Genomic DNA, 27,511 nt, shown 5'->3' with positions numbered 1-27,511 from the left:
TCTTTTCCATGTTTTATTTTGTTTGATTTCTATTGATACTTAAGAGTGAACTAACACGGCTACCACACTCCTCTGTTTAAAGAACAGAAATCATGATAGGGAATGGGGGGGAGGGGGGCGGAAGGAAAGATAAAAGAATGCAGATAGTGCGCCTTATTGTATAATTAATGAAGACAATTCTTGTTAATAACGGTTAATGCGCTCTATCAATAATTATATATGTTCTGGTTGCCATTCACACACTTGATGGAAGTTCATGTTAAAATTTAGAGGGGGAGCCACAAGAGTAAGGGCTCCCTCTCAGAAATGAAGTTGATCACCGAGCCAAATGTTGCAGTCAGAATGGATGGGACGAGATTAGGACATGGGGTTGGAGCAATGCCTGAAAGATTGAACAATTCCATGATTACACTCGTTAATTTGTCAATTTCACAAAACTTGAAAATTGGAGGGAGGGGTAAAGGAGTGGGAAGGAGGGGGGGGGGGGAGAAAAATGAAAAAATTACTGATGGCAAATATTAACTCATTTGGTTTCACAAATGCTGTACACCCTACCTTATTGTACATTGAGTTGACTGGTTGTGTTTTACAAGTTGATTCTTCTATAAAAATGTTGAAACATAAAATACCAAAAAAAAAAAAAAAAGAACAGAAATCATTGTGTTACATATTATACAATAACAGGAGACACCTGTGGTGGTTGGTGGGGGGGACTTTTTCACATCACTAAATGTGAAAGCATGCAGAGACTTAAGTGAGGCATATTCTAGGCATGGTTTGGCTTGGTCTGGCCTTCAAAGCACATGTGTATTCTATATTTTACAATGACAATACCCAGATACCTCAGAAAATATCCTCTCACATCCCTGGGTTAGATTTTGCTGATCTTTTATGTGCAGGCTTACAAAATTCACCATTTATATGTGGATGTGGAGCCACATAACTGTTTTATGTGTTTATATAGTGGTGTGTGTACATTTATCTATATCCCAGTGTTTCCCAAACTGTGCGCCGTGGCAGCCTGATGCACCGCAGTGCCTGCCTGTGTGAATTGCGGACAGCCCGACAATGTAAGCTGCAAGCACTGCAGCGGTGGCGGCGGAAGGAGAAGAAAGTGGTAGTGATTCTGGACCTGCAGGAAGGAAGGTAGCTGGCGATGCTGGATTTGGGGAAGGCAGAGGTGCGCTGGATGTATGGGAGGAGAGGGGCTGCAGAGAATGGTGTTCTGGACTTTCTGGGAAGACGGGGCTGCAGGAAAAGGGAGACCTATGTGTGTATAGGGGGGGAGGGTTGTGGAGACCCATGTGGCCAGGGGAGGGAAGGTGCGGAGACCAACAAACACAACCCCCCCCCCCCCCCCCCCCCCCCCCCCCCGTTTTGTTTGTTTTTTAATTTTAACTTATAAAATGGTTTTCCATTGTGCATGGCGCCAGACATTAGTTTGTCTTTCGCAGAACTATGTATTTTTCTGTGCATTTCTTAAGCCTTTTAGAAAATACTAGCTTAGTTTTAAACACACAAACCTAGATGTGTTTTCCTACCTAAACAACCTATAGAAAAATTATCCTCCGTGTGTGTGTGTATGTATGTGTGTGTGTGTGTGTATATATATATATATATATATATATATATATATATATATATATATATATATATATATATATATATATACACACACACATGCGCACACAAATACACTTTTGCATTGTTTCGGCATTGTTAATATGTGTCCAAATCCTTTACTTGAAAAGATAACTTAAAATGGAGATTCTAGAAATTGTCCTTGGTAACTGCAGCCAAAACCACCACAGCGGAAAGCCGGCGTCCAGCTCCAACCCTTACCTGCATTCCAGTCGTCGTTTCAAAGAGGGGGCCCTGAGTCCTTTCATGTGATCTAAAATGTAAAGTTCATAATAATGAGACCATCAACAATCCTTTATTAAATCACAATCCAATTAACACGTACACGCACTTTCAAACGCCAGATTACTATAACGTTCATTTGGAAATAAAGTTTCTGGAAGAAGCAAGTACTGGACACATCTCATTCATGGCTACAACACATACAGAGGACAACCCCACATCATTGGGAGAAGCCAAAATAAGTGCTAAGAGCTCCCAGACACTAAGGGGCCCTTTTACTAAGCTTCGTCAGTGCGCCAAATGGAGTTACCGCCCTGGCTACCGCGTGGCTCTTGTGGTAATTTCATTTCTAGACGCATGCCAAGTGGCATTTGACACACACACAGGTCATTACCACCCGGTTACTGCGTCAGACTTCACTACTAGGTCAATGGCTGGCGGTAAGGGCTCAGACCCAAAGTGGACACGCGGCAATTTTCATTTTGCCACACGTCCAGTTTCGTCAAAAATATTAAAAAGGCATTTTTTTTACAGGTGCGCTGAAAAATGATTCTACGCGTGCCCAAAGCACGCGTCTACGCTACCGCAGGCCATTTTTCAGCGTGGCAAAAGGGGGCCTGCGCTGGAGGTGTGTTATTTTTGGCACACGCAGTGTCCCTTTTTACCGCAGCAGGTAAAAGGTACGTCTTTCCTTTTTTTCAGGAAATGGCCGTGTGTCAAATGAAGCACTTGCCGCACAGCCATTTTTTTTTGGTGGTGGTGGGGAAGCCCTTACTGACACCCATTAAGGTGGCAGTAAGCGCTCCCACAGTAAGCCAGTGGTAACCGGACGGTGCCGCTGCCGGGTACACAGCGGCACTACAAAAATGAAAAAAATGTTTGTAGCGCCAGATATGACGCGCGCTGGGGGTGGGAACTAGAGCGCCAGATATGACGCGCGCTGGGGGTGGGAACTAGCGCCAGGCTGCTGCAGTAGCCCGATGGTATTGTCTTTTTAGAAAGTGGTACGCCCATGTTGGGCTTACCGCCGCTTTGTAAAGGGGGCCCTAAGCTGCTTTTTTAAGCCTTTGTGACTTTTTCTTTACCTTGGAAAGAAGAGCAACAGGGAAAACAAGTCTAAGACTTGCTAATCTATAATCTGATCAGCCTGCCCTAGGTCTGATGGATTCCCATGTTGTAGCCTTAGAGTTAAACCTTGTGGTTGCTGCTGGGGAGGTGCAGCACGAAATGGTGCTCTCTAAACTGACAAATTCAATTTCAGCAAAAGGCACCTCAAAGAAATGAATTCCTGCTACAGGTTCAAATACAGTCTTTGTATATCATCCTTTATGGTCATTGAGATCAGCAGGTCAATCAATTTTGGATATCCCATCACATCATGTAATAAAATCTAAATTTCAGAAACTCAATTTTTTTTTTTACATTGTAGGTCCCTTAACTTTGAAAAACTACACTGGCTCCCAATCAAAGAACGTATTGCTTTCAAAATCTGCACTCTGGTTCACAAAATTATCTACAGTGAAGCTCCGGGATTCATGACAGACTTGATCGACCTACCAACTAGAAACACATCCGAATCAACACGAACGTACCTAAATCTGCACTACCCAAGCTGCAAAGGACTCAAATACAAATCAACTTACGCATCCAGTTTTTCCTACATAAGCACACAACTGTGGAACACATTACGAAAAGCCTTGAAAACTATGTACGATCACCTAAACTTCCGGAAAACACTAAAAACTAATGTTTAAAAAGGCATACCAACATAAATGCCTGATCTCTGCAACACAACAAACCTAAAGTACGAAATGGACATAACACAACTCTTCCATTGAACGATTCCCTAATGTGGCTGTGCCACATGAACTTTATCTTACCACAACATCACTCTGTACTTGTTCACACCAGAGTCTTTAATGCCTCTCCTTGAGAGAGGAAGAGATAGTAAATGGTATGAATGGGCAGACTGGATGAGCCATATGGCCATCATTTTCTATGGGGCCAATATTCGAAGTGATTCAAACAGGCTGGAGATGCTCCTGGCCACTTAAATTGCCTGTGCAGGGCTTGTCCGCTGATATTCAGAGGTACTTAACATATAAGCACAGTAACAGTACTGAATATCAGTACTGATCGCTAAACTGAAAGAGTTATTTTATAGGCATTCCAGGGGCAGAGGTAGTACTTATGTGGTTAAGTACCAATATTTAGCTGCTAAATCAGACCACATAAAACTTTGGCCTATTTTTATGCAGTGTAGCATAGGCAGTTAAGTGCTGAATATTGCACTTAACCGCATAAGAAATAGCTACATAAAATGCCCAGACGTAGCCAGACATTGAATATTCTGGAATAAGGCCAGCAGCAGCTTTAAAAAACAAAACACTCAATGCCACCATATCAGAAAAATAAAAATAAAACCTCAGCAAGACAACCCAATATAAGCATTCTTAAGAATAAAATCAGCATGTGCAACTGCATTGATAATTACTTGTCGTTTGATATTTATTTATTGCACTTGTATCCCACATTTTCCCACCTATTTGCAGGCTCAATGTGGCTTACAAAAACCTGTTATAGCATTGGCATTCCAGGAGACAGGGTACAGTTGGTGTTATAACATGATCATAGACAAGGAAAAAAGAGCTGAACAAAGTTAAAGAAATATTCTGGACACTGTGATTTCACCAAAGTTTTGTTATACTTTATTACAAAAATTCAATAAACTAACCAAAAAGAATAAGAGGAACAGGAAGCAGGTGCTCCAGTTACTTACCTTTATGGCAGTGCGACAAAAAGTAGGCTTTGGCCACCAAATTCTCCCGATCAAACCTGTCTATAGAGATGGTCGGATACTCTTTCATGCGACCCTCAAACGAGCTCATTTTCCTGCCAAAGTGACCGTGTTGGGAACCACCAGGCAAAGAGCTTTTATTAAACCTCCTCTGCCTTTCATTTCCGGTCTTCCAGGCCCCGCCCACTCATCGGCCTGGGCATGCGTCACAGTGACGTTGTGCTTAGCCGAGCCCTCGGCGTCAGCCCCCAATTTGATGCGTTCTGATTGGACTGACGTCACGGCACAATTCTTTCTCGGGAGACGTTACGTAACGTTAGAAGTTGAGCAGTGCACTGACTGAGCAGGAGAGGGTGCGTGCGCAGGTGCATGCAAGTGGGTGCTGTCTATGTCTCACGGAAAATGATGCTCTTGATTTGCAAAAAGGATTAAACAAAAAAATAAGTACATAAGTAAAGCCACACTGGGAAAAGACCGTTGGTCCATCGAGCCCAGTCCACGACAGCGGCCAATCCAGGCCAGAGATAGACAGCACCCACTTGCATGCACCTGCGCACGCACCCTCTCCTGCTCAGTCAGTGCACTGCTCTCAACTTCTCTAACGCGTAACGTCCCAAGAAAGAATTGTGCCGTGACGTCAGTCCAATCAGAACGCATCAAATTGGGGGCTGACGCTAAGGGCTCGGCTAGGCACAACGTCACTGTGACGCATGCGCAGGCCGACGAGTGGGCGGGGCCTGGAAGACCGTCCGGAAATGAAAGGCAGAGGAGGTTTAATAAAAGCTCCTTGCCTGCTGGTTCCCAACACGGTCACTTTGGGTAAAATGAGCTCGTTTGAGGGTCGCATGAAAGAGTATCCGACCATTTCTATAGATAGGTTTGATCTATAGGGGGGGGAGGGGTTAGCTATTCAAATATTTTAATTGTGTTAGCAGATAAATACATTTGCATGCCACAATTATTATAATCAGTCCAGTGCCGAGTTTAGCCAATCAGCAAGTAGTTGGGAGGGGCGTCGTCGATCGGGTTGTGTACAGCGTTGCTAAGTAACGGGCTGGCGCGTGCAGCCCGAGAGGCGGTTGCTAGGCAGCGGGATGTAGCTCGCGAGCTGCCGGGGGCCGCGGCGGTTGGAGCCCGAGCCGGGGACCGCAGCCGGCAGGGAGGGGCAGTGAGGAGGAGGAGGAGGCTCCGGTGACCGGGAGTTATTATGACAGAGTGAGGAAGAGGCAGCGTCTCTCCTGCACCTGCCGAAGCGATAGAGAGTAGCCGGGGGAGGGGGGGGGAGCGAGCGGAACCGCCGGGGACGGAGTGACGAGGAGCCCCCCTACCTGGATCCTCAGCGAGACGCGCGGCGGACCGGGCACAGCTCGGCTCCCGGTCCCGGCAAAAGCGGCCGCCGAGGCTCGGAGCTCAAGGCTGTGCAGAGCCGCCGCCAGTCCACGTCCAGCAGAGGGAGTGAGGCCGATGCCAGCAGCAAGGAGGCGCCCAAGGCCAACCGCAGGTGAGAGAGAGAGAGGGCGGGGCGGGGGGAGGAGACAGGGCTCTGCATTTGCATATTCTGACGTAAAGGCCTTGCCCACTTCCAAGGCTGCAGATTCTGGGGCAGACCTTTACAGTGCCTGATCCTGCAAATCCCATAATGCACCATGAGGCCACTTGCATAGACGACCAACTCTTGAGAGCTCAATGCAAGTTGCCCACTTCCAAGGCTGCAGATTCTGGGGCAGACCTTTACAGTGCCTGATCCTGCAAATCCCATAATGCACCATGAGGCCACTTGCATAGACGACCAACTCTTGAGAGCTCAATGCAAGTTGCCCACTTCCAAGGCTGCAGATTCTGGGGCAGACCTTTACAGTGCCTGATCCTGCAAATCCCATAATGCACCATGAGGCCACTTGCATAGACGACCAACTCTTGAGAGCTCAATGCAAGTTGCCCACTTCCAAGGCTGCAGATTCTGGGGCAGACCTTTACAGTGCCTGATCCTGCAAATCCCATAATGCACCATGAGGCCACTTGCATAGACGACCAACTCTTGAGAGCTCAATGCAAGTTGCCCACTTCCAAGGCTGCAGATTCTGGGGCAGACCTTTACAGTGCCTGATCCTGCAAATCCCGTAATGCACCATGAGGCCACTTGCATAGACGACCAACTCTTGAGAGCTCAATGCAAGTTACCCACTTCCAAGGCTGCAGATTCTGGGGCAGACCTTTACAGTGCCTGATCCTGCAAATCCCATAATGCACCATGAGGCCACTTGCATAGACGACCAACTCTTGAGAGCTCAATGCAAGTTGCCCACTTCCAAGGCTGCAGATTCTGGGGCAGACCTTTACAGTGCCTGATCCTGCAAATCCCGTAATGCACCATGAGGCCACTTGCATAGACGACCAACTCTTGAGAGCTCAATGCAAGTTACCCACTTCCAAGGCTGCAGATTCTGGGGCAGACCTTTACAGTGCCTGATCCTGCAAATCCCATAATGCACCATGAGGCCACTTGCATAGACGACCAACTCTTGAGAGCTCAATGCAAGTTGCCCACTTCCAAGGCTGCAGATTCTGGGGCAGACCTTTACAGTGCCTGATCCTGCAAATCCCGTAATGCACCATGAGGCCACTTGCATAGACGACCAACTCTTGAGAGCTCAATGCAAGTTACCCACTTCCAAGGCTGCAGATTCTGGGGCAGACCTTTACAGTGCCTGATCCTGCAAATCCCATAATGCACCATGAGGCCACTTGCATAGACGACCAACTCTTGAGAGCTCAATGCAAGTTACCCACTTCCAAGGCTGCAGATTCTGGGGCAGACCTTTACAGTGCCTGATCCTGCAAATCCCATAATGCACCATGAGGCCACTTGCATAGATGACCAACTCTTGAGAGCTCAATGCAAGTTACCCACTTCCAAGGCTGCAGATTCTGGGGCAGACCTTTACAGTGCCTGATCCTGCAAATCCCATAATGCACCATGAGGCCACTTGCATAGACGACCAACTCTTGAGAGCTCAATGCAAGTTACCCACTTCCAAGGCTGCAGATTCTGGGATAGTTCTGGTTTCAGCTTGCAGCCCTTTATAGTGCCTGATCCTGCAAATCCCATAATGCACATTTAAGGGGGGGGGGGGGTTGCATTAGGCCACTTGCATAGACGGACTAACTCTTGAGAGCTCAATGCAAATTACCCACTCCCAAGGCTGCAGATTTTGGGTCAGCCCTTTACAGTGCCTGATCCTGCAAATCCCATAATGCACCATTAAGGGGCAGTCCCCAGATCTCTAGTCTGGAACTGGGTAACTTGGCATCTGTTATAAATAGCCCCCAGAGAACCTGAGAACTTATGAAACCAGATTTGGTGAAACAAGTCTTAATTAATTTATTTCAAAATACACCCTTGCAAAGATGGGTGCCTCTAGAAGCAACAGGCACACCCTTCCTTAATGTTTACAGGTTATATACCCTTTCTTTCTGATTACATTAAGTATCTGCCCCTAAGTTTCTCATTGGATATTGATCACATTTACAAACCCCCAATACATCACTGCTAATTATCATATGACAGTCCTCTGAAAAGTTTCCATCACCCAAGCAGTTGTTAGTTCTGCTTGGTTTGCATTTTTTTATTTTCAAATCTTTATGTGAGAGCTTTACATAGTTTAGCCTATGGCACGTTTCACCTCCCCCTTTGTCCATAGTTTTACAGCTTCATGGTCTCATGCTTAGATACATTGTTATTTCAGCTCTTTGGGTTTCTTACCTACCTTTCTTCTCTCTCTCTCTCTCTCTCTCTCTCTCTCTCTCTCTCTCAGCACTTTTATCACTTTGCACACATTGCTTTAAACTAACAGAGATCCTTTTGTTAATGATTTTAGAAAGCTATAATATTGTGATTTCTGTTAGGGCCTACAGAAGTATAGTTATACTTCCATCTCTAAAGAGTTCCTTTCTACCAGGGCATAAGTTATTTTTGCAATTATGTTAAATGAAAAAGCAATATATTTACACCTTTCTCACAGCATCTCTGAACGATGCTGCCTAATTATACAGCTAAATTACTGGCTGCATTTTGCACTAACATCATTGTAAGGTAACGTAATTAATTTTGTGTTGCCACACCTTCCTCCTTAGCCGATTCTACACTGACCTGCCAAAAGTGGCAGAGCCATTGAAAACTAGCCACATCTCTATAACTGTAGTCTAGTACAAAGGTATCACCTTGCTATGAACCATAAGGGTAAAAGTGAACCATACAGTCTTAACAACTGAGGGCTATAGGTTGCCCAAGCACCTGAGCCTTAATCTACAGGTAAAGGAGTCTTTGTTGCAATTATTAAACTATCAAACATGAGGCATTATTATTTTTATTTACAGTTAAACAGAAGTCTTTACTTAATATTTAATTCTTGTAGGTGGCAATAACTTTAGCATTCTGGTGGACCAACAGAATAATATATACTAAAATATATAATAGGACTAGGGGGTATGCAATGAAGCTACAAAGTAGTAAATTTAAAACAAATTGGAGAAAATATTTCTTCACTTAATGTATAAATAAACTCTGGAATTCGTTGCCAGAGAATGCAGTAAAAGCAGTTAGCTTAGTGGGTTTAAAAAAAGGTTTGGATCACTTCCTAAAAGAAGTCCATAAACCATTATTAAGATGGACTTGGGGAAAATCCACTACTTATTAGGATAAGCAGCATAAAATGTATTGTAGTGTTTTGGGATCTTGCCAGGTACTTGTTACCTGGATTGGCCACTGTTGGAAACAGGATGTTGGGCTTGGTCTGGCCCAGTATGGCAACACTTATGTGCTCATAGCTGTAAAAATATAAGACTAAAATACATCTAGTCCCAAATGAAAGGCATTGCACAAAACCTTGATGTCACAAAAATCAAATTTTATTAAAAGCAGTTCTTTATATTTATTTATCGATTGTGACATTTATATCCCACATTATCCCAAACAAGTTTGAGTTCAATGTGGCTTACAATAAACATTATAGGATACATATCAAACAATAATGCATAATAAAGTAATTTGTTGTAAGAATCCAATTTTACAATACAGTATCATAAACATACTGGGATAGTTATGGATGTTTAACATTTAGAAAATCTATTATGAATGAGACATTGTACATGAAGCAAAGAGAAAGGTAATGGTAAATAGAGTAATAACCAATTCAGGTAATAATTAATTGTTTGAGATATGGTTGTTCTTTGTGAGGGTTTTGTTTTGAATAGGAACGATTTGAGGATTTTGCAGAATCTAGTATATTCCTGTATATTTCTTATTTTGGGTGGGAAGGAGTTCCACCATTTGGTTCCTTGTTAAGTGAAGTCTGCAGAGTGGACAGTTTTGTAAATCACTTTTTTGCAATTTGGGAGGTGCAGTCTGAGAGTTTCTTGCCTCATATTTAGCGTTTCTTTGAGATAAGTTTATTAATGGAACCATGTAGTCTGGAGCTGTGCCATTCAGGGTCCGAAAGATAAAGGTACATCATTTGAATTTAGATTTTTTTTCCTCTGAAAGTCATCATTCACAGGTTATATTATTGTTAACTTTGTTATATGTTATCAATGCAATGCCAGAAGAACAAAAATAATGTGAAAACTACTGCCTTATGCAGTGTTTTTCAGTGGAAGACGCGGGGGCTAATGGCGGCCCCCATTGTCTTTCTGTTTGGTTTTTTTTTCCTGCTTCTCTCCCTTTCTACCCAGGCTCAGGACAGAAAGGGGAAGGTCCACATGCTTGAAAGTCAAGGCATTTCTCAATAAACAACAGAGAATGCATTTGGAAATGCTCATAACCTTGAGGATACCCCCCAATGAAGTTTGAAGGTGGGCTGGTGGGGATGAATGTCATTAGCAGTGTTGTGGCACCGCATCAGAAGATATTTGGTGACTCTCCTTCAACTCATTAGAATCCAAAGTGGCCACAGCTTAAAAATTAATGAAGACCCCCAATCTAAAGCTTCTTAATATTTTCTGTATAAATATTAATGTCCAATTAATAATGTAATAGTTGTGCTAATAAAAGAAGCTAAGATTTATTGTGTGCGCTAGAAATTATGTTGTTATATTTAGGGCTATACAGAATATTCATATTCAATTTGATCCCAAATAGTGCCCCAAATACATTATTCGTATTCAGCCAAATAGTGATTTAAATTCGAATACGAATAATCCGGGGCTCTACTGTGCTAAATCCTACTGAAATAAACACTTGCTCTGTGATTTCACATCTCCTTTCTCTCTTCTCCCTCCTCCCTTCTCCCTTCTCCCACCCTGCACCCTTATTCAGCTCAGTGCCTTAAAAGGTGAATAACAAAAGTTTGTTTTTGTTTTTTTATAGTCGACAGCTTTTTAATTTATTTGAAAGGTTCCAAAAGTAGATATAAATATCATGAAATAACATTGAATATCACTAAAACTGCTTAAAAATTATTGTAGCTGGTGGAAACAGCACTAATAAAGGCTGTATTTTGTGCTCCTTTTTCTACACAATACAGTAATACATGGCCAAATTTCAGTGAGGATATCCTGTTTACTGATGGGTTCATCTTAACTGTTGTTGTAATCTGCCTTGGGAAGCCTGGTGTTATAAAGACTGGAAATAAAATTAAACTCTGCTTCCATTGGGGCACATGGAATCACATCTTCACCTCATCTCTTTTGTACAAATGGATTATTCTGTTTTGAGCATGTTTCAGGGACAAGTGGTTTTCATAAGTCAACATAATAAAATTATTTTATTTAATGCAGATCTCTCATTTGTTTTACCATAACTAAATGGGCAAAGCCAACATGGATTTAGTGAAGGGAAATCTTGCCTCACCAATCTATTACATTTCTTTGAAGGGGTGAACAAACATGTGGATGAAGGCGAGCCGATTGATATTGTGTATCTGAATTTTCAAAAGGCGTTTGACAAAGTACCTCATGAAAGACTCCAGAATTGGAGAGTCATGGGATAGGAGGTAGTATCCTATTGTGGATTAAAAACTGGTTAAAGGATAGAAAACAGAGAGTAGGGTTAAATGGTCAATATTCTCAATGGAGAAGGGTAGACAGTGGGGTTCCCCAGGGGTCTGTGCTGGGACCGCTATTTTTTAGCATATTTATAAATTATCTAGAGATGGGGTTAACTAGTGAGGTAGTTAAATTTGCTGAAAACACAAAGTTATTCAAAGTTTTTAAATCGCGAGAGGATTCCCACTTCAGGCACAGGCAGCTCCTTGTGACTCTGGGCAAGGCACTTAACCCTCCATTGCCCCATGTAAGCCGCATTGAGCCTGCCATGAGTGGGAAAGCGCAGGGTACAAATGTAACAAAAAAAAATTACAAGAGGACCTTATGAGACTGGGAGACTGGGCATCTAAATGGCAGATGACGTTTAATGTGAACAAGTGTAAAGTGATGCATATGGGAAAGAGGAACCCGAACTATAGTTACATAATGCACGGTTCCACATTAGGAGTCATCAACCAGGAAAGGGATCTAGGCTTCATCGTTGACGATACGTTGAAAACCACTGTTCAGTATGCGGCAGTGGCTAAGAAAGCAAATAGAATGTTAGGAGTTATTAGGAAAGGAATTGAAAAAATATGAGGACATTATAATGCCTTTGTATCGCTCCATGATGCAACTGCACCTCGAATATTGTGTGCAATTCTGGTCACTGCATCTCAAAAAAGATATAGTGGAATTAGAAAAGGTACAGAGAAGGGCAACGAAAATGATAAAGGAGATGGGACGACTTCCCTATGAGGAAAGGCTGAAGCGTCTGGGGCTCTTCAGCTTGGAGTAAAGACGGCTGAGGGGAGATATGATAGAGGTCTATAAAATAATGAGTGGAGTGGAACGGGTAGGTGTAAATCGTTTGTTAAATCGGAGAAAATATTTCTTCACTTAATATGTAATTAAACTCTGGAATTCATTGCCAGAGAATGTGGTAAATGCAGTTAGCTTAGTGGGGTTTAAAAAAGATCTGGACGGCTTCCTAAAGGAAAAGTCCATAGACCATTATTAAATTGACTTGGGGAAAATCCACTGCTATTTCTAGGATAAGCAGCATAAAATGTATTGAACTTGTTTGGGATCTTGCCAGGTATTTGTGACCTGGATTGACCACTGTTGGAAACAGGATGCTGGACTTGATGGACCTTTGGTCTGTCCCAGTGTGGCAATATTTATGTACTTATGGAAGTCCCTAATTTAGTCCATTGGGTTTCTTATATTTTGTCCTTTTGATGACTTATACTGTACCAAAACCTGTCCCCCCCCCCCCCCAACTGCTGCAGTAATGCTGCCATCCCCCTCCCGCATACTACAGTCCTACCTTGACACCCGCCCTGATGGTGTAGTGGCCTTTGTGGCCATCCCTCTTCTGCCCACTCCGTCTCTGGCACTCTCCACTTTGCTCTTCTGTGCTGCATGTGGTACCGTATTTTCCCAAAATGTCTGCCGAGACTTCGGTTACAGTCTCGCGAGAATGCCACTAGAAGCCTTAGCATCCATTTTTTAAATATGGCGGGGCCATCCGCGACACAGGAGATCAAAAAGTAGAGACAAAGTAGTGGCAGAGGGCAGGAAAGAGTGGGATTCTTTCCTACCCCCCGTAGCCGCAGGGGCCACCACACCACCAGGGCAGCCTTCAAGGATCAAGGTAGATCTTAGGAGGGCTGTAGTGTGCGGTGGCAATGGAGCGTAGCGCATGAGTAAGCATGGCAGTTTCTGGCACCCCTCGAATGTTGGCGCCCCCCCTGCCACTCATACCCTGCTTATCGCGTTCCACCGGCCCTGGATACCTCATCTTTCATAACAGCAATCAACAATAACATATCGTCTGTGCAAGAATAATATTTTGCATGTAGAGATGAAAAGGCAAAATCCATCTGTGATATATAGACTAGGACTGTTCATCGATTAAAAGTTTCAATTGCACAATTAATCGTGATTACAAATTTTAATTGCACAATTAAGCACATGAGGGGTCCCCCTCACATTTCCTTCTATACAGTGAAAAATATACACTGCAGAAGTAAATTCTTAAAACTGACATACTTCAATTACTAAACTGAAAATAAAATAATTTTTCTTACCATTGCTGTCTAGTGATTTTATTTTTCTACGCACTTGTTTCCAGCTTCTGGTTCTGCTTTCCTCTGACTGTGCTCTGAACTCTGTTTCCAGGGCCTCCTATCCATTCATTATTTCTTTTCTCTCTTCTTCACTTCCTGCCCCTCCAATGGCACCATCTCTTCCCTTCTCCTTCTCCTTTCCCTTACCCTCCTATTCTCTCCCCTGCATGGGCACAATCTCCCTTGTTTGTTTTTTAAGATCCTGGCATCTTTGCCTGGCTGTATCTCCCCTCCCCTTTGCCTTAATTCTGGCATCTCACAATCTCCTTCCTCCGACCAGCCACCCCCCAGTCTCTCAATTTTCTCCCACGGGCCCCAACATCTTTCTCTGCCTCTCTTCTCCATCTGTACGCAGTCATCTGACTCTCCCCAACTCTCCCTGCTTGCCTTTACTGTCGCTTGTCTCAAGTCGGGAGCCCTCCCTCTATAGCGAGTAGCATCCTGCCGACAGGAAACAGGAAGTTCTGTCAGAAGAGGCGGGAGCTACAGAGGGAGGACTTCCAGCTCGAAAGAAGCAGTGTGTGTCTAGTTCTGCACACCTCTTAGGTTCTTCAGACAGTAAAGGAAAGCAGGGAGGGGGAGGAAGAGGGAGATACCAGACTCGGGTGTCTGTGTGAGGAGGCGGGGCGGTGGCGAGGAGTGTGGGAGGAGTCAGGGCAGTGGCACAGCAGAAGCAGGAGAAAGCTGAAAGAAGAAGACAGAGAGAGACACAGGTAGTGGGGCAAGAAGCAGGGAATGTAATGCGATTAACGTGTTAAAATTATTAACGCGAAATTAACATTTTTACACATTAATCGCGTTAAAAATGTGTTAAATGGACAGCCCTAATATAGACATTAAACAAAATGCAAGATTCTGAAAGCACCTCTTTAATTTTAACACTGTAATACACATCTCTTCAACAGAGCCTATAAAAGTCACCCTCAATGAAACAAATCATTCCTTAAAGTACCCAAGTACACCTAAGACACCTCTCACACGACCTTACCTAACACCTTTCCATCTGAATTCCTCTTTCACCTTAGCCTATGATTGATTGTCTTTGTCTTCAAATCAAGTAACGACGTTTTCATTTCCATACTTTGTAAGCCACATTGAGCCTGCAAAAAGGTGGGAAAATGTGGGGTACAAATACTATAAATAAATAAATAAATTAAACAAGAATTCTTTAAACCTTTGCAAGACATTGTTGGATATGCCAATAGAATTCAGCTTAAAAATAAGAATGTCATAGTCCACTATATGAAATGCAGCAGTGGGATCAAATTGAAGTAAAATGAGTGCTATACCTGTAGTCAGAAAAGACCTGGCATCTGAAACGAGAGCAAGCAAGGCTAACTCTGTTCTATGGAATGATGGGAATCTGAATTGTAGTGAACTTCAACAGCCACAATAGACCCTGGAAGTTTAGCTAAAAGTGGAATGCTGGCCACAAGTCTAAAATTAACTGGAAGTGGAGGATCTAAATTAAACTTTTTGAGAATAAGGGTAAGAATAATTCCCCCTACAACAGGATAGAGACCTTGTTGTAATAAAGAATTTACAAAAGATGTGAGCCAACCGCCAACTCCAGGCTCCCCCCTTTCTGCCTCGCCTCACCTATGCTTGGAATAAACTTCCTGAGCCCTTACCCCAAGCCCCCTCCCTACCCATCTTCAAATCCTTGCTCAAAGTCCACCTCTTCAATGTTGCCTTCGGCACCTAACCTTTTTACCTATTCAGGAAATCTAGACTGCCCCAATTTGACTGACTGTATATTTGTCCTTTAGATTGTAAGCTCCTTGAGCAGGGACTGTCCTTCTATGTTAAACTGTACAGCGCTGCGTAACCCTAGTAGCGCTTTAGAAATGTTAAGTAGTAGTAGTAATTATTGGTGGTGGAGCTTTCATAAGATATGATGGGCAACTATCTAGTAAACAGGAAGAGGTGGAAAGCTTAGACATAAGATGTTGCTAACCAAAGAGAAGGTATTCCAGTGTCTTCAACGGGAACAGCTAAAGGAGTCGCAGAGACAGAGATAGAAAAATCAACAGAATTCCAGATTTGTAATGAACCTTCATGCTGGCTTTCTGGTACCTATTGCTCATTTTCTTTCATCTTTGGTGATTTTATAACAGTACAATAAAAGTGTATTGCTTTTGGGCAATGTACTTTGTTTTGTTAAACAAGCCTTAGTCCTGGTTCAGATTGCACAAATTATAATACCTCCATGCCAGAACGACATGAATGAACACTTCAAATATGCCCTTTCTATGTGGATACTTGATTTTGGTAAGGTTATACTTTCAACCTTTTCTAAGTGCCTTTCAAGTTTTCTTATCAGATTACACACCCAAAGTAATAGAGACATGAAGATTAAACAGTTATGAGCCCCTCAGAAGGAGAAAGTAATTTTATAAATGTTATTTTCACTGTAAGTTTAAGAGTTGTTTTTGGATATCACACCCCTTGCTACTCTCTAAGCCCTGCAGAGTTAAATAGAGAACTGCTATGAAATGTGGAGTTTTATGATCAGGGGTTTGAATTTAATTATTTTATTTATTTAAAATTATTTATATTCCACTCTAAGGATAATTCTAGGTGGAGTACAGGTTTACATACACTATACTTGACAATCAAAACAACAGAATTCTAACATAGATATTTCTTTATGAAGAGGAAAATGTAATAGGTATCTTAGAGACCTGGTGGAAAGAGGATAACCAATGGGACACTGTGATACCTGGATAAAAATTATATCACAATGACAGGGTGGATCAATTGGTGTAGGGGTGGCATTGTGTGTTAAAGAAGGCATTGGGTCAAACAGAATAAAAGTTCTGTAGGAAACAAAATGGAATTCATGTAGATAGACATTCCATATATAAATATGAAAAGGAAGAGAACAGTGGTGGGCTTATAGTATCATCCCCATAGCCAGAATGTTCAACAGATGTTAAAATGTTAACAGAAATTAGGTAACAAAATAATAATGTGATTTCAATTAACCCAGTATTAACTGGATACATGTCAAGACATGCAAGGGAAATGAAGTTCCTAGATGAAATAAGACAGCTTCATGGAACAAGCTGGTTCAGGAAATGACAAGAGGGGGAGCTATTTTAGGACTTGTCCTTAGTGGAACACATGGTTTGGTGTGAAAAGTAACAATGTTGGGGGCCACTTGGCAATAATGATTGTAACATGACCAAATCTGAGTTAAGAACTGAAGCAAAGACAACAAGGAAATCTACCATGCCAGCATTTAACTTTCAAAATGGAGACTATGATAAAATGATGAAAATGGTAAAAAAAAATTAAAAGATGCAGCTGCAGAGGTTAAGAGTTTACATGAGGTATAGATGTTTGTCTGGGCTTCTAAGACAGTATTTTTATACAACTTTTTCTGAAGCATCAGCAGCAGATAGAGATATGGTTTAGTCAGAAGCATTTTCAACTTTCATGGACTATTGAAGTATTTACAACAAGCTGTTTCATCTGCCTGCACTTCCTGGAAGAAACTTGTCAAATCTTGTTAGATAAATCAAGTTTTGAGCGTTATCAATGCCTTATGTTTGATAATAGCTTTAATTTTATGAAATATATTGTCTTGTTATTTGCAAGCTTTCTCTCTTATTTTCCTCCAGAAACATGTCTGATGAAGTTGCTGGAGCTATGGCTGCCCCTGATGTCAAACCAAAATCTATAAGTCGTGCAAAAAAATGGTCTGATGAGATAGAGAACCTGTACAGATTTCAGCAGGCTGGATATAGGGATGAAATTGAATATAAACAAGTGAAGCATGTGGAAATGGTAAAATATCTGTGCAATATTTATTTTTATAAGAGTAAATAGTATTCTTAATACATTTTGGATTTAGAATGTGATCAACATATGAAATCAAATGTCCTCAATGAATATTGTTCTTCTCTATTGCATTATGTCACTTTCATACTAGAATTTAGGGGGAAAGAAAAAAGCTCAGTCTTAGACATTTTAAGTTTCAGATTGTGACCATCCCTAACCAGGGACTGCTTTGCACTAACAAGATATTGTATGGATGGGAAAAACACACACAGAGTGATAAAGCTCCTCAGCAGCAGTGTAAAGTTGTTACACCAAACCTTTGACTACAACTCCAGCTCTGACTCCTATTGATATCAGGCTTTATATTTTTTTTGTTAGAAAAGGTGCAGAGAAGGGCGACAAACATGATTAAGGGGATGGGACGACTTTCTTATGAGGAAAGGCTAAAGCGGTTGAGGCTCTTCAGCTTGGAGAAAAGGCGGCTGATGGGTGATATGATAGAGGTACATAAAATAATGAGTGGAGTGGAACAGGTACTACTACTTATCATTTATATAGCGCTACTAGACGTATGCAGCGCTGTACACTTGAACATGAAGAGACAGTCCCTGCTCGACAGAGCTTACAATCTAATTAGGGTAGACAAACAGGACAAACAAGAGATAAGGGAATATTAAAGTGAGGATGATAACATATGGGTTGTGGAGCGTTTGTTTACGCTTTCCAAAAATACTAGGACAAGGGGGCATGCGATGAAGCTGGAGTGCAGTAAGTTTAAAACAAGTAAGAGAAATTCTTTACTCAGCGCGTAATTCGACTCTGGAATTCATTGCCGGAGAATGTGGTTAACGCAGTTAGCTTAGCAGAGGTTAAGAAAGGTTTGGACGGCTTCCTGAAGGAAAAGGCCATAGAATGTTATTAAATGGATGTAGGGAAAAATCCACTATTTCTGGGATAAGCAGTACAAAATGCTTTGCTCCGTGAATCTTGTCGGGTGATTATGACCTGGATGGGCCACTGTCGGAGACAGGGTGCTGAGCTAGATGGACCTTTGGTCTGTCCCAGTGTGGCGATGCTTATGTCTTATGTTCTGGATCTAAAGAACTGATAAGTATAACTTATTATTTACCAGTACTTTAGATCTAAGACAAAGATATATATATAGATAGATAGTTATAGATATACAAAATGATACATTTATTATTTCCATAGCATCCTATCAGTCTAGTCCAGTCCAGACCAATGGGTTGTATCCATTTACCAGCGGATAGAGACAGAGAATGTAAACCATTCTCAATTATTTGCTCCTTAAGGATATCGTTCTTCATAGACTATTCAGTATTTCTCAGTGTCCCAAGCAGATGGATGATGGGCTAACAGCCCTGCTCCTGACCTTGTTTCTAACTAGTTTCAGTTGAGTCTTATATACCCTTTTGGGGTTTTATGCTCCTGAGCCAGTTTTATGCTGAGTCTCAGTTGGGTGGGAGTGCCTATTTGGTTTGTTCTCCTGAACCAGCTTCTCAGCTGTTCTTCAGTTGAGTTGGGGGTATCCTCCTGGGCTTGTTCTCCTGACTTAGTTTAATATCTCGGTTTCAGTTGAGTGGGGGTGCCACCTTTGTCATAAATACCTGTTTGAAAAAAGGCAGCTGTTCTATGGAGCTGAGATATATCTCAGAAGTCTCTGAGATCCCTACTGCCCCTCCCCACCCAGACCATCGATGTCTCCTTCGGAAGTCATCCTGCATTTGGTGAGTCTGTTCTGATTTATTTCAGCTATTTCAAAGCACTACTGTTGTCTGTGTTCTGTTCCTTTTTAAACGCATACAGTTATGTGGCTTGTTCTTTCCTCACAGCAAGGACTCTTTCCTGCGCAGGTGCATGATTACTGATAGAAAGCCTTGTTATTCCAGTTTCTTTAAGTAGTTAATATTTATCTGTGACTCTCTATGTGGAGGACAAGTATTTTGTTTATAGGTGTTGCTTTACATTTTCTCAAAGGTAATACAAAAAAGGAGGAAAATGGGCTATGCCCACAAACATATACAACAAGAAAAAAATCAGGATATTAGCATGCACCCTCCCCAGACTCTAAATTACACAATACTTTATATGTTTCTTATAAAGCACACAGGTAGAGTATCATATCATTAATTTGGACCCATTATCAGATTATGGGGCCTCTTATGGGCCATCCCATTTCAAGCTCTTCAACCTCCGGGTCTCAATATGCTTAATCATCTACTCTTCAAAAAGTGTGTTCTCCTGATAAAAAAATCTTAAATTATTAAAAAAATAATTATTGTATATACTTTCAATTATAATCCTAAAAGCTAGTAAATATCTAAACCTTATCTTTCACTCTCAAAACAGTACAGTCTAAAAATGCACTTAGCTTATACATGCAGCTGCCGCTCGCTCATGTAGACACCACTCGACACCCACAAATAAGCAGATGTAATCAGACTAAATAGCCTTAGAGGCATTTCGGCATGAACATCAATAAAGAATCTCCAAACCAAGGAGTTTACCTACTCTAAAAAGGGGACGATACCGCCTCAAAAAATCTTCAGAATGGTACCAAGGAAAACACCAAACTGTGTCTCTTTTGTGAACTACCCGCTCTACAACATAATGATGTCACCCACATTAAGGGAACCAATCAAACAACTCAAACATCAAAAAATCTCCCTTTTAAGATATTCAAAGCCAATCAATGTCATGATTCAAACCAAACGGTTCTCTAGTATTAAGAGTGAAGATCCGCTTACTTTTCTTCTATAGTAAAATGATATTCACATCCCCACCCCTCTGAGATGAGTTCTTTATAAGAAACATATAAACGACGAGTGAGGTGGTTAAATTTACTGATGATATAAAACTATTCAAAGTGGTCAAAACGCATGCAGATTGTGAAAAACTGCAGGAAGACCTTAGGCAACTGGAAGACTGGGCATCCAATGGCAGATGAAATTTAATGTGGACAAATGCAAAGTGATGCACATTGGGAAGAATAATCCGAATCATAGTTACCTGATGTTAGGATCCACCTTAGGAGTCAGCACTCAAGAAAAAGCTCTAGGTGTCATTGTAGACAGTATGCTGAAATCTTCTGCCTAGTGTGTGGCGGCAGCCAACAAAACAAACAGGATGCTAGGAATTATTGGATATGAATGCAAAATAGAAACAGAGAAATATGACGGCAGATAAAGGGCACATGGCCCATCCAATCTGCCTATCCTCTGTAACCCTTAACTCTTCCTTTTCCTAAGCAATCCCACATGGTTATCCCACGCCTTTTTAAATTCTGACACAGTCCTCGACTCCACAACCTCCACTAGGGGGCCATTCCACGCCTCCACCACCCTCCACCACAATACTTTCTTAGATTACTCCTAAGCCTATTCCCTCTCAACTTCATCGTATGGCCCCTCGTTCCAGAGCTCTCTTAGTTGAAAAAGGCTCACCTCCTGTACATAAATGCCTTTGAGATATTTAAACATCTCTATCATGTCTCCTGTCTTCCAGCGTATACATGCTGAGGTTCATAAGCCTGTCCCTATATTTTTTGTGTTCAAGATCGCTTACTAATTTTGTAGCTGCCCTCTGGACCGACTCCATCCTGTTTATATCTTTCCATAGGTGTGGTCTCCAGAACTGCACACAGTACTCTATATGGGGTCTCACCAGAGACTTATACAAAGGCACAATCACCTCCTTTTTCCTGCTGGTCATCCCTCTTTTTATGCACCCAAGCATCCTTCTGGCTTTGACTGTCGCTTTTTCTACCTGTTTGGAAGCTTTAAGGTCATCAGACACAATCAGACATAGTCTGTGCCCTGAGAAAGGCAAGGACAAATCAAACTCGGGTATACATATAAAGTATCTTGTTGGGCAGACTAGATGGACCATACAGGTCTTTATCTGCCGTCATTTACTATGTTAATCACCCCTAAGTCCCACTCTTCCTTTGTACACTGAAGCACTTCACCCCCTATACTGTACCATTCCCTCGGATTCTTGCAACCTAAGTGCATGACCCTGCATTTTTTTGAATTAAATCTTAGTTGTCAAATATCGGTCTATTCCTCCAGCTTCACTAGGTCCTTCCTCATGTCATTCACACCCCCCATGGTGTCCACTCTGTTGCAGAGTTTGGTATCATCCACAAAGAGACAAACCTTACCAGACAGCCCTTCCACAATATCGCTCACAAAGACGTTAAAAAGAGCCGGCCCAAGGACTGATCCCCGCGGTACTCCACTGACAACATCCTTTTCTACAGAAAAAGCCCCATTTACCACTACCCTCTGTCTCCTTCTATTCAACCAATTTAAAACCCAATCATTTACTCTGGGTCCCATACTGAGGGCACTCAATTTATTTATCAGTCGCCTGTGTGGAACCTTGTCAAGGGCTTTGCTAAAATCCAAGTAAGTAAGAGCAAGAATATTATAATGCCTCTGTATCGCTCCATGGTGCAACGTCACCTTGAGTATTGCATTCAATTCTATTTTCTGTATCTCAAAAAAAGATATAGCAGAATTAGAAAAGGTTCAAAGATGGAATGCCTCCCATATGAGGAAAGGCTAAAGAGGTTAGGGCTCATCAGCTTGGAAAAGAGATGGCTGAGGGGGGATATGATTGAGGTCTATAAAATCATGACTGGTGTAGAATGGGTAAAAGTTAATCAATTTTTCACTCTTTCAAAAAGTACAAAGATCAGCGGACGCTCAATGAAATTACGTGGAAATACTTTAAAAATAAATAGGAGGAAATATTTTTTCACTCAATGAATAGTTAAGCTCTGGAACTCTTTGCCAGAGGATGTGGTAACAGCAGTTAACGTATCTTGGTTTATAAAAGGTACAGACGGTGACAGCAGTTAGCGTATCTGGGTTTATAAAAGGTACGGACAAATTCTTGGAGGTAAATTCCGTAGTCTGTTATTGAGATGGACATAGGGGAAGCCGCTGCTTGCCCCCGAATTGGTAGCATGGAATGTTGCTACAATTGGGTTTCTGCCAGGTGTGTGTAACCTGGATTGGCCATTGTTGGAAGCAAGATACTGGGCTAGATGGACCATTGGTCTGACCCAGTATGGCTGTGCTTATGTTCTGTCCAGTTTCTCCCTTCACCTCACCACAGAAAGGCGATATATCAAGTCCCATTCCCTTTCCCATATTGTTACTGGTACTGTTGCTACAATCCTCCCAGACATGTGGCAGAAGTGAAAGTAAAGAGCAATGTGGGGCTCTGGAGCCTGTGAGTACACGCAGCGTCTGCCAGTCCCACCTCTTCCAATGCAAATTTCCTGTGTTGGAGGAGGTGGGACTGGCAGATGCTGAGAAACCAACTTGGGTCCCAAGGCCCTTAACTGCTCTTTGCTTTCACTTCTGCCAGTCCTCAGTTGGTGTGCATTTATTACAGATTGGTAAAAAGGTGCCAGTACTGTGTATCGTTGTGTACTCCCTGAAGAAATAAAAAAGCCCTGATGACTGTTTGGATTTGTTTCCAACCATAGTGTTCCCTGTGATGTATTTACTTGTCTATTTGCTGTCTTTTTTCTTCTCCTATTTCATTTCTCTGCTTCTCCTGTGACTGTATTTTCCTTTGAACTTGTAGTTCCTGTTAACTTTCCAAACTTTTCTTATTGTTGTCTTCTCTTTCATTGCTTATTTCATTTCACTTATTGATACTTATATTCCACATTGTCCAAACATGGTTCGGTTCTATGTGGCTTACAAAGAATCAAAAACATTCCTTTTAACAAGCAACTGTGAAACAATCAGTTGCAGTCAACTCTTTAACAGAGGTTTAGATCTATTGAGAGGGAGTAGGTATTATAGATGTTCCTGACATTATCAATTGACGCAGTTAGATTGTAGATTATCCTACATCTAGAGGAAGATCTTTGTAAAGTGAGCTTTGAGCATTTTTCGGAATCTTAGGTATTAACAACTATCTGCCTTATGTCTCTTGGTACAGAGTTCCAGATTCTTATGGCCAGGTAGGAGAATGCTTCTGAGTGGATGGATTTGTAACAGACGCCCTTGGAGCTGGGGATGTGTAGCAGTAGGAATTGTCTAGAATCTTGTAGAGCATTCTTCCGTGGAAGATTTACGAGGGAGCTCAAGTAGTCTTGGACTATTTCGTATATTACTTAGAAGATTGTTACAATAAGTTTAAAGTAGACCCATGCTTTTACGGGAAGCCAGTGAAGAGCTAGTAGTAGAGGGTTGGCACTTTGATACCATGACATTTTAAAGATCAGATGTTCGGCGGTGTTTTGAGCTGTCTGTAATTTTCCTAACCTCTTTTTTCTCTTCATTCTTCCTTTCCCCTTTTCTCTATCCTTTTCTAGTCTCATCGCTTTTTTCCTTCCCTTGACTTTTTCTCACAATGAATATCACTTGTTCTCTGATTAGGAGCAGTTACACAAACTAAGTGTATCGCAGCAGGCCTGATCTAGTACTTATACTGTTGTACCTGCCACATCCTGTTACCTGGAGTCCTTGCAGTAGACCCAAAACCTTGAGGGCAAATAGAAGATTCCTCAATGCAGAACCCTTGATTGGACTCCCATTTAGAGAATGACGCAGGGACAAAGTATGTCCCTGTCCCATGGACTCTGTTTTCGTCCCTGCCCCGTCCCTGCGATCTCTGGCTCCATCCCCGCAAACTCTAGCTCCATCCACAGAAGCCTCAAACAGTTGATCTTATATTGAAATCTTTTTACTACAGTATAAAAAGGAACAATATTCTGAACTGTCATTTACAAAGCAAAAATAGAAGATACAAATCAAGGACCAAGAAATTCCCCCATCTTCCCTTCCTCCTCCCCTTTCGCAAACATCCCCCTCCCTTATACTCCCTCCCTGCCCCACTTACAAAGGTGCCAGAAAGGGCCATTTCTGAAGCATCTTGTTTGAGATGGATCTTTCTAGGGGAAGAGTTTGAAACACCAGTTTTCCAGGTAGCCCTACCCCTTACCACACCGAAAATAGTAAGAGACAAAGCCTCCTCCTTCAACTGCATATTCTGAAATACACAGCCAACCAGCGTCATGGAAAGGTAAGCCAGATTTTTCTGATTAACAAAAGAGAAAGATTATTCTTGCTGCACTTAAATTAGATTAAATATAATCTGAATAGTTATCAGTATCCCAAAAAAGTAGATATTATTCCCCCCCCCCAAAAAAAAATATAGAAGCCCCCTAGCATAATGTACTGAAGCTTTTGAGCATATTTGAAAGTTTCTTTTGCCAAGACAGTGACGAATATTTGTTAAGACTAGTGTGAGGAGGAGGGGGAGGGTGAGAGGCATTCCCGTCATTGGCTGATGCCTGGCTTCATGCTGCCTTGCCTTCCCCCACTCCAGCCAGATGAGCTGTCTGTGTCTTGGGCTGAGACACAGAGGTCAGCTGGCTGGAGACAGGGAAGGCAAGGCAAGGCAGCATGCAGCCAGTCATCAGCCAATAATTAAAATTGTATTAAGACCACTCACAGTTGAGGGGCAGGGCTGGGAGGGCACCTCACCATGGTCTTCACAATGTCCGATGGTGTACCATGTTCCTGGGCTCATATGCTGACCCTGACTCTGTCCTCTCCTCTAGACTGCTCTATTGTTGTGCTGTCCGCTACTCTCTCTCCTACTGCCACTACCACAACACTGAATAACCCACAAAATGGCGTGCTGTAGTGGCACGCTGTTTAACAGTGTGGTGGCAGTAGTGTGAAATGTAACACAAAAAGAGGCCAGTCAGAGTCCTCTTCTGTGGTGATGGCATGCATGGTGAGTGGGGAGGGGACTACTCATGCCGCTCCAGGGAGGAGTTCGGGAAGGACTGTGTGTGTGCGTGCCTGCACATGGGCACTGCAGGCAGAGAGGAGACTGGATTACGGAAGTTATCCAGCAGTAAAACTGTGGTAAAAGGTAGGCTTCTGTTTTACCGTGGGAACAGGGATTATTGCTGCTCCCGCGGGGCGGGAAACTAATTGCTGTTTTGCTGGATTACACATTCTCATGTCTTTCTCTACTCCCAACAAGTTATCACAGGAGAAACAGAGTCCAGCAAATCGCACTCCGGTAAAAGCCTTCCAGCGATCAACTAGGGTCTGCAATATTGCAGCAAATAACCTTTTTCTGTTATCATAGATTTACACATCCTTACAAAATAAGATAGTTGGTTTACTGGGGTACAAGACCACCTTTTTGGGACACACTTGAGATCATTTTATAAATACATTTTTATACATATAATGCCTCTTTTAAGTGCGGGTCATTTTATAATGATGGGCAAATGGCAAGATCTCTGGTACTTGTTCTGTGAGGTGGAGTCTAATATACCTATTAAATTCCTTCCTTCTTCTCTCTACTTCTTCCCCTAATTAATCTCTGCACAACAATAATTGTACCTGACATCCGGGATTAACTGTGTGTAACAAAACTATGTAAGCCACTTTGAGCCTGCAAATAGGTGGGATAAGGTGGGATACAAATGCAATAAATAATAATAATAATTTACCATGCATACTGTATATTATACACTCATACATTTTCACCTGCTGTCGAGCTGGTGTAAATCTATGTGCAAGTCAGAGGAAGTTAACCCAGTGTTTTCTAAGGTTGCGCTTTAGTGCATAACTGCAAAGGAGGAACATATATGGGCAGAGCATGGGTGGGCCAAGGATGTGTCCAGAAGTTACATGCTTTGCAGGGTGCACTCTATCGGGTATAAGAGCATTTGGGTGCACAGATGCTGACTATAGAATCGGAGCCCAGCACTAGCATTGGCACATCTTTAGCCTGTAAAGTAGGCACGTTTTTGCATTCTCATCCAGGGGACCAACCTCTTTAGTAATTAAAGGACCTTTCTTTTTTTGTATGCAGGTGGATCGCTGGCCAGAAACAGGGTTTGTGAAGAAACTGCAAAGGCGGAACAATACTTTCTATTATTACGACAGGCAACGAGAATGTGAAGATAAAGAAGTTCATAAAGTGAAAGTGTATGCCTATTAAACATGTTTGTGTTGTGAAACATTATTTATGATGTTTAGAAAACAAGTTATTAAATAAGATTTTTAAGTTGCCTTGTTTGGAAGTACTGAAAACATTTTTTGGAAGGTAATCTCATAAACAGTGAAGAAAAGTACCTTGTTCAGACTAGTATGTGCATTTCTTTAAGTTTTAGTTAATTATACAATAAAGGCCACAGTAACAAAACATGTTTTATTCTTTTTGGAGTGTTAAGGTATATTAGTTTTCTACAGAAGAGTTTGATCTAGAACTCTGAATTGCCATTTACTGAAATAGATTTCTTTGTTTTCTGAGGCTGATGTCAGCATCTGCAGTAAAGCACTCAGTCACACAGAAACCCGCAATTCTGTAGAATTCAGAAGTATGCAAAAATTATGCCCAGGTATCATGTTTTGTGCACTGCCCTGGCCAGCACATCCAGTCTGTAATGCTTAACAAAGGAATGGAGTGACAACCTGATCACCGCTCTACAGCTATCCTCAAGCAACACTGCTCGGCCCTCCACCCAAGACGCTACCTGTGCACGATTGGACTGGGCCTACAGCCCTTGAGACACTTTTTTATTCTTATGAATGTAGGCACCCTTGATGGCTACCTTTCACCAATGTGCAATGGCATCCTTAGGCTCAAGCTGGCCCTTTTGGGGCTCATGGAACAAGATGAATAAACGATCAGAGGACAAATAGCGTTCATCTCCTGCAGATACTGAAGCAGGACTCTGCAAATATCCAGCTTGTGGAGCCTCCAGTCCATCAAATGCATGCTGGTCCACGAAGGAGAAGAGGAGACCATGTTGATTAGTCTAAGAAGGAGATGTATGTCATGTCAGGAAAGAGCTTGAAAGACAGTCTTCATGGTTAGCTCATTGAGCAAAGCT

At 42.2% G+C, this 27,511-nt stretch overlaps 2 protein-coding genes across 3 annotated transcripts in view; one reads left to right on the top strand and one right to left on the bottom strand.

Moving 5' to 3' along the window:
- The window catches only part of DCLRE1C (DNA cross-link repair 1C), a 36,627-nt gene extending 31,799 nt beyond the window's left edge, over positions 1-4,828 (bottom strand). The window contains exons 1-2 of the mRNA XM_030216562.1: positions 4,643-4,828; positions 1,843-1,894 (exon numbers count right to left, since the gene is read on the bottom strand). Coding sequence (XP_030072422.1) covers positions 1,843-1,894; positions 4,643-4,751 — 161 coding nt within the window. The 5' untranslated portion in view covers positions 4,752-4,828. The remainder of the gene's footprint in view (positions 1-1,842; positions 1,895-4,642) is intronic.
- A 686-nt stretch (positions 4,829-5,514) lies between these two features.
- Positions 5,515-26,802, top strand: MEIG1 (meiosis/spermiogenesis associated 1). Of its 2 annotated transcripts, XM_030216463.1 has the most exons (4): positions 5,515-6,161; positions 17,439-17,604; positions 19,195-19,346; positions 26,488-26,569. In XM_030216463.1, the coding sequence occupies exons 2-4, from the start codon at positions 17,443-17,445 to the stop codon at positions 26,516-26,518; spliced, it is 345 nt and encodes a 114-aa protein (XP_030072323.1). In that variant the 5' UTR covers positions 5,515-6,161; positions 17,439-17,442; the 3' UTR covers positions 26,519-26,569. The 2 variants fall into 2 exon arrangements, with proteins under 2 accessions (XP_030072323.1, XP_030072324.1); XM_030216464.1 differs by lacking the exon at positions 19,195-19,346 and having other exon boundaries at positions 5,535-6,161; positions 26,488-26,802.
- The last annotated feature ends 709 nt before the right edge of the window (positions 26,803-27,511 follow it).

This window comes from Microcaecilia unicolor, chromosome 10 (assembly GCF_901765095.1).
Source record: "Microcaecilia unicolor chromosome 10, aMicUni1.1, whole genome shotgun sequence".
NCBI lineage: Eukaryota > Metazoa > Chordata > Amphibia > Gymnophiona > Siphonopidae > Microcaecilia > Microcaecilia unicolor.
The sequence above is the reverse complement of the archived record's forward strand: the minus strand, read 5'-3'. Positions and strand labels throughout refer to the sequence as shown.

Coding starts and splice junctions, on each gene's coding strand:
- MEIG1 (XM_030216463.1), top strand. CDS start 17,443: ATGTCTGATGAAGTTGCTGGAGCTATGGCTGCCCCTGATGTCAAACCA. Junction 17,605..19,194: donor AAGTGAAGCATGTGGAAATG/GTAAAATATCTG, acceptor TCTCGGTTTCAG/TTGAGTGGGGGTGCCACCTT. Junction 19,347..26,487: donor CGGAAGTCATCCTGCATTTG/GTGAGTCTGTTC, acceptor TTTTGTATGCAG/GTGGATCGCTGGCCAGAAAC.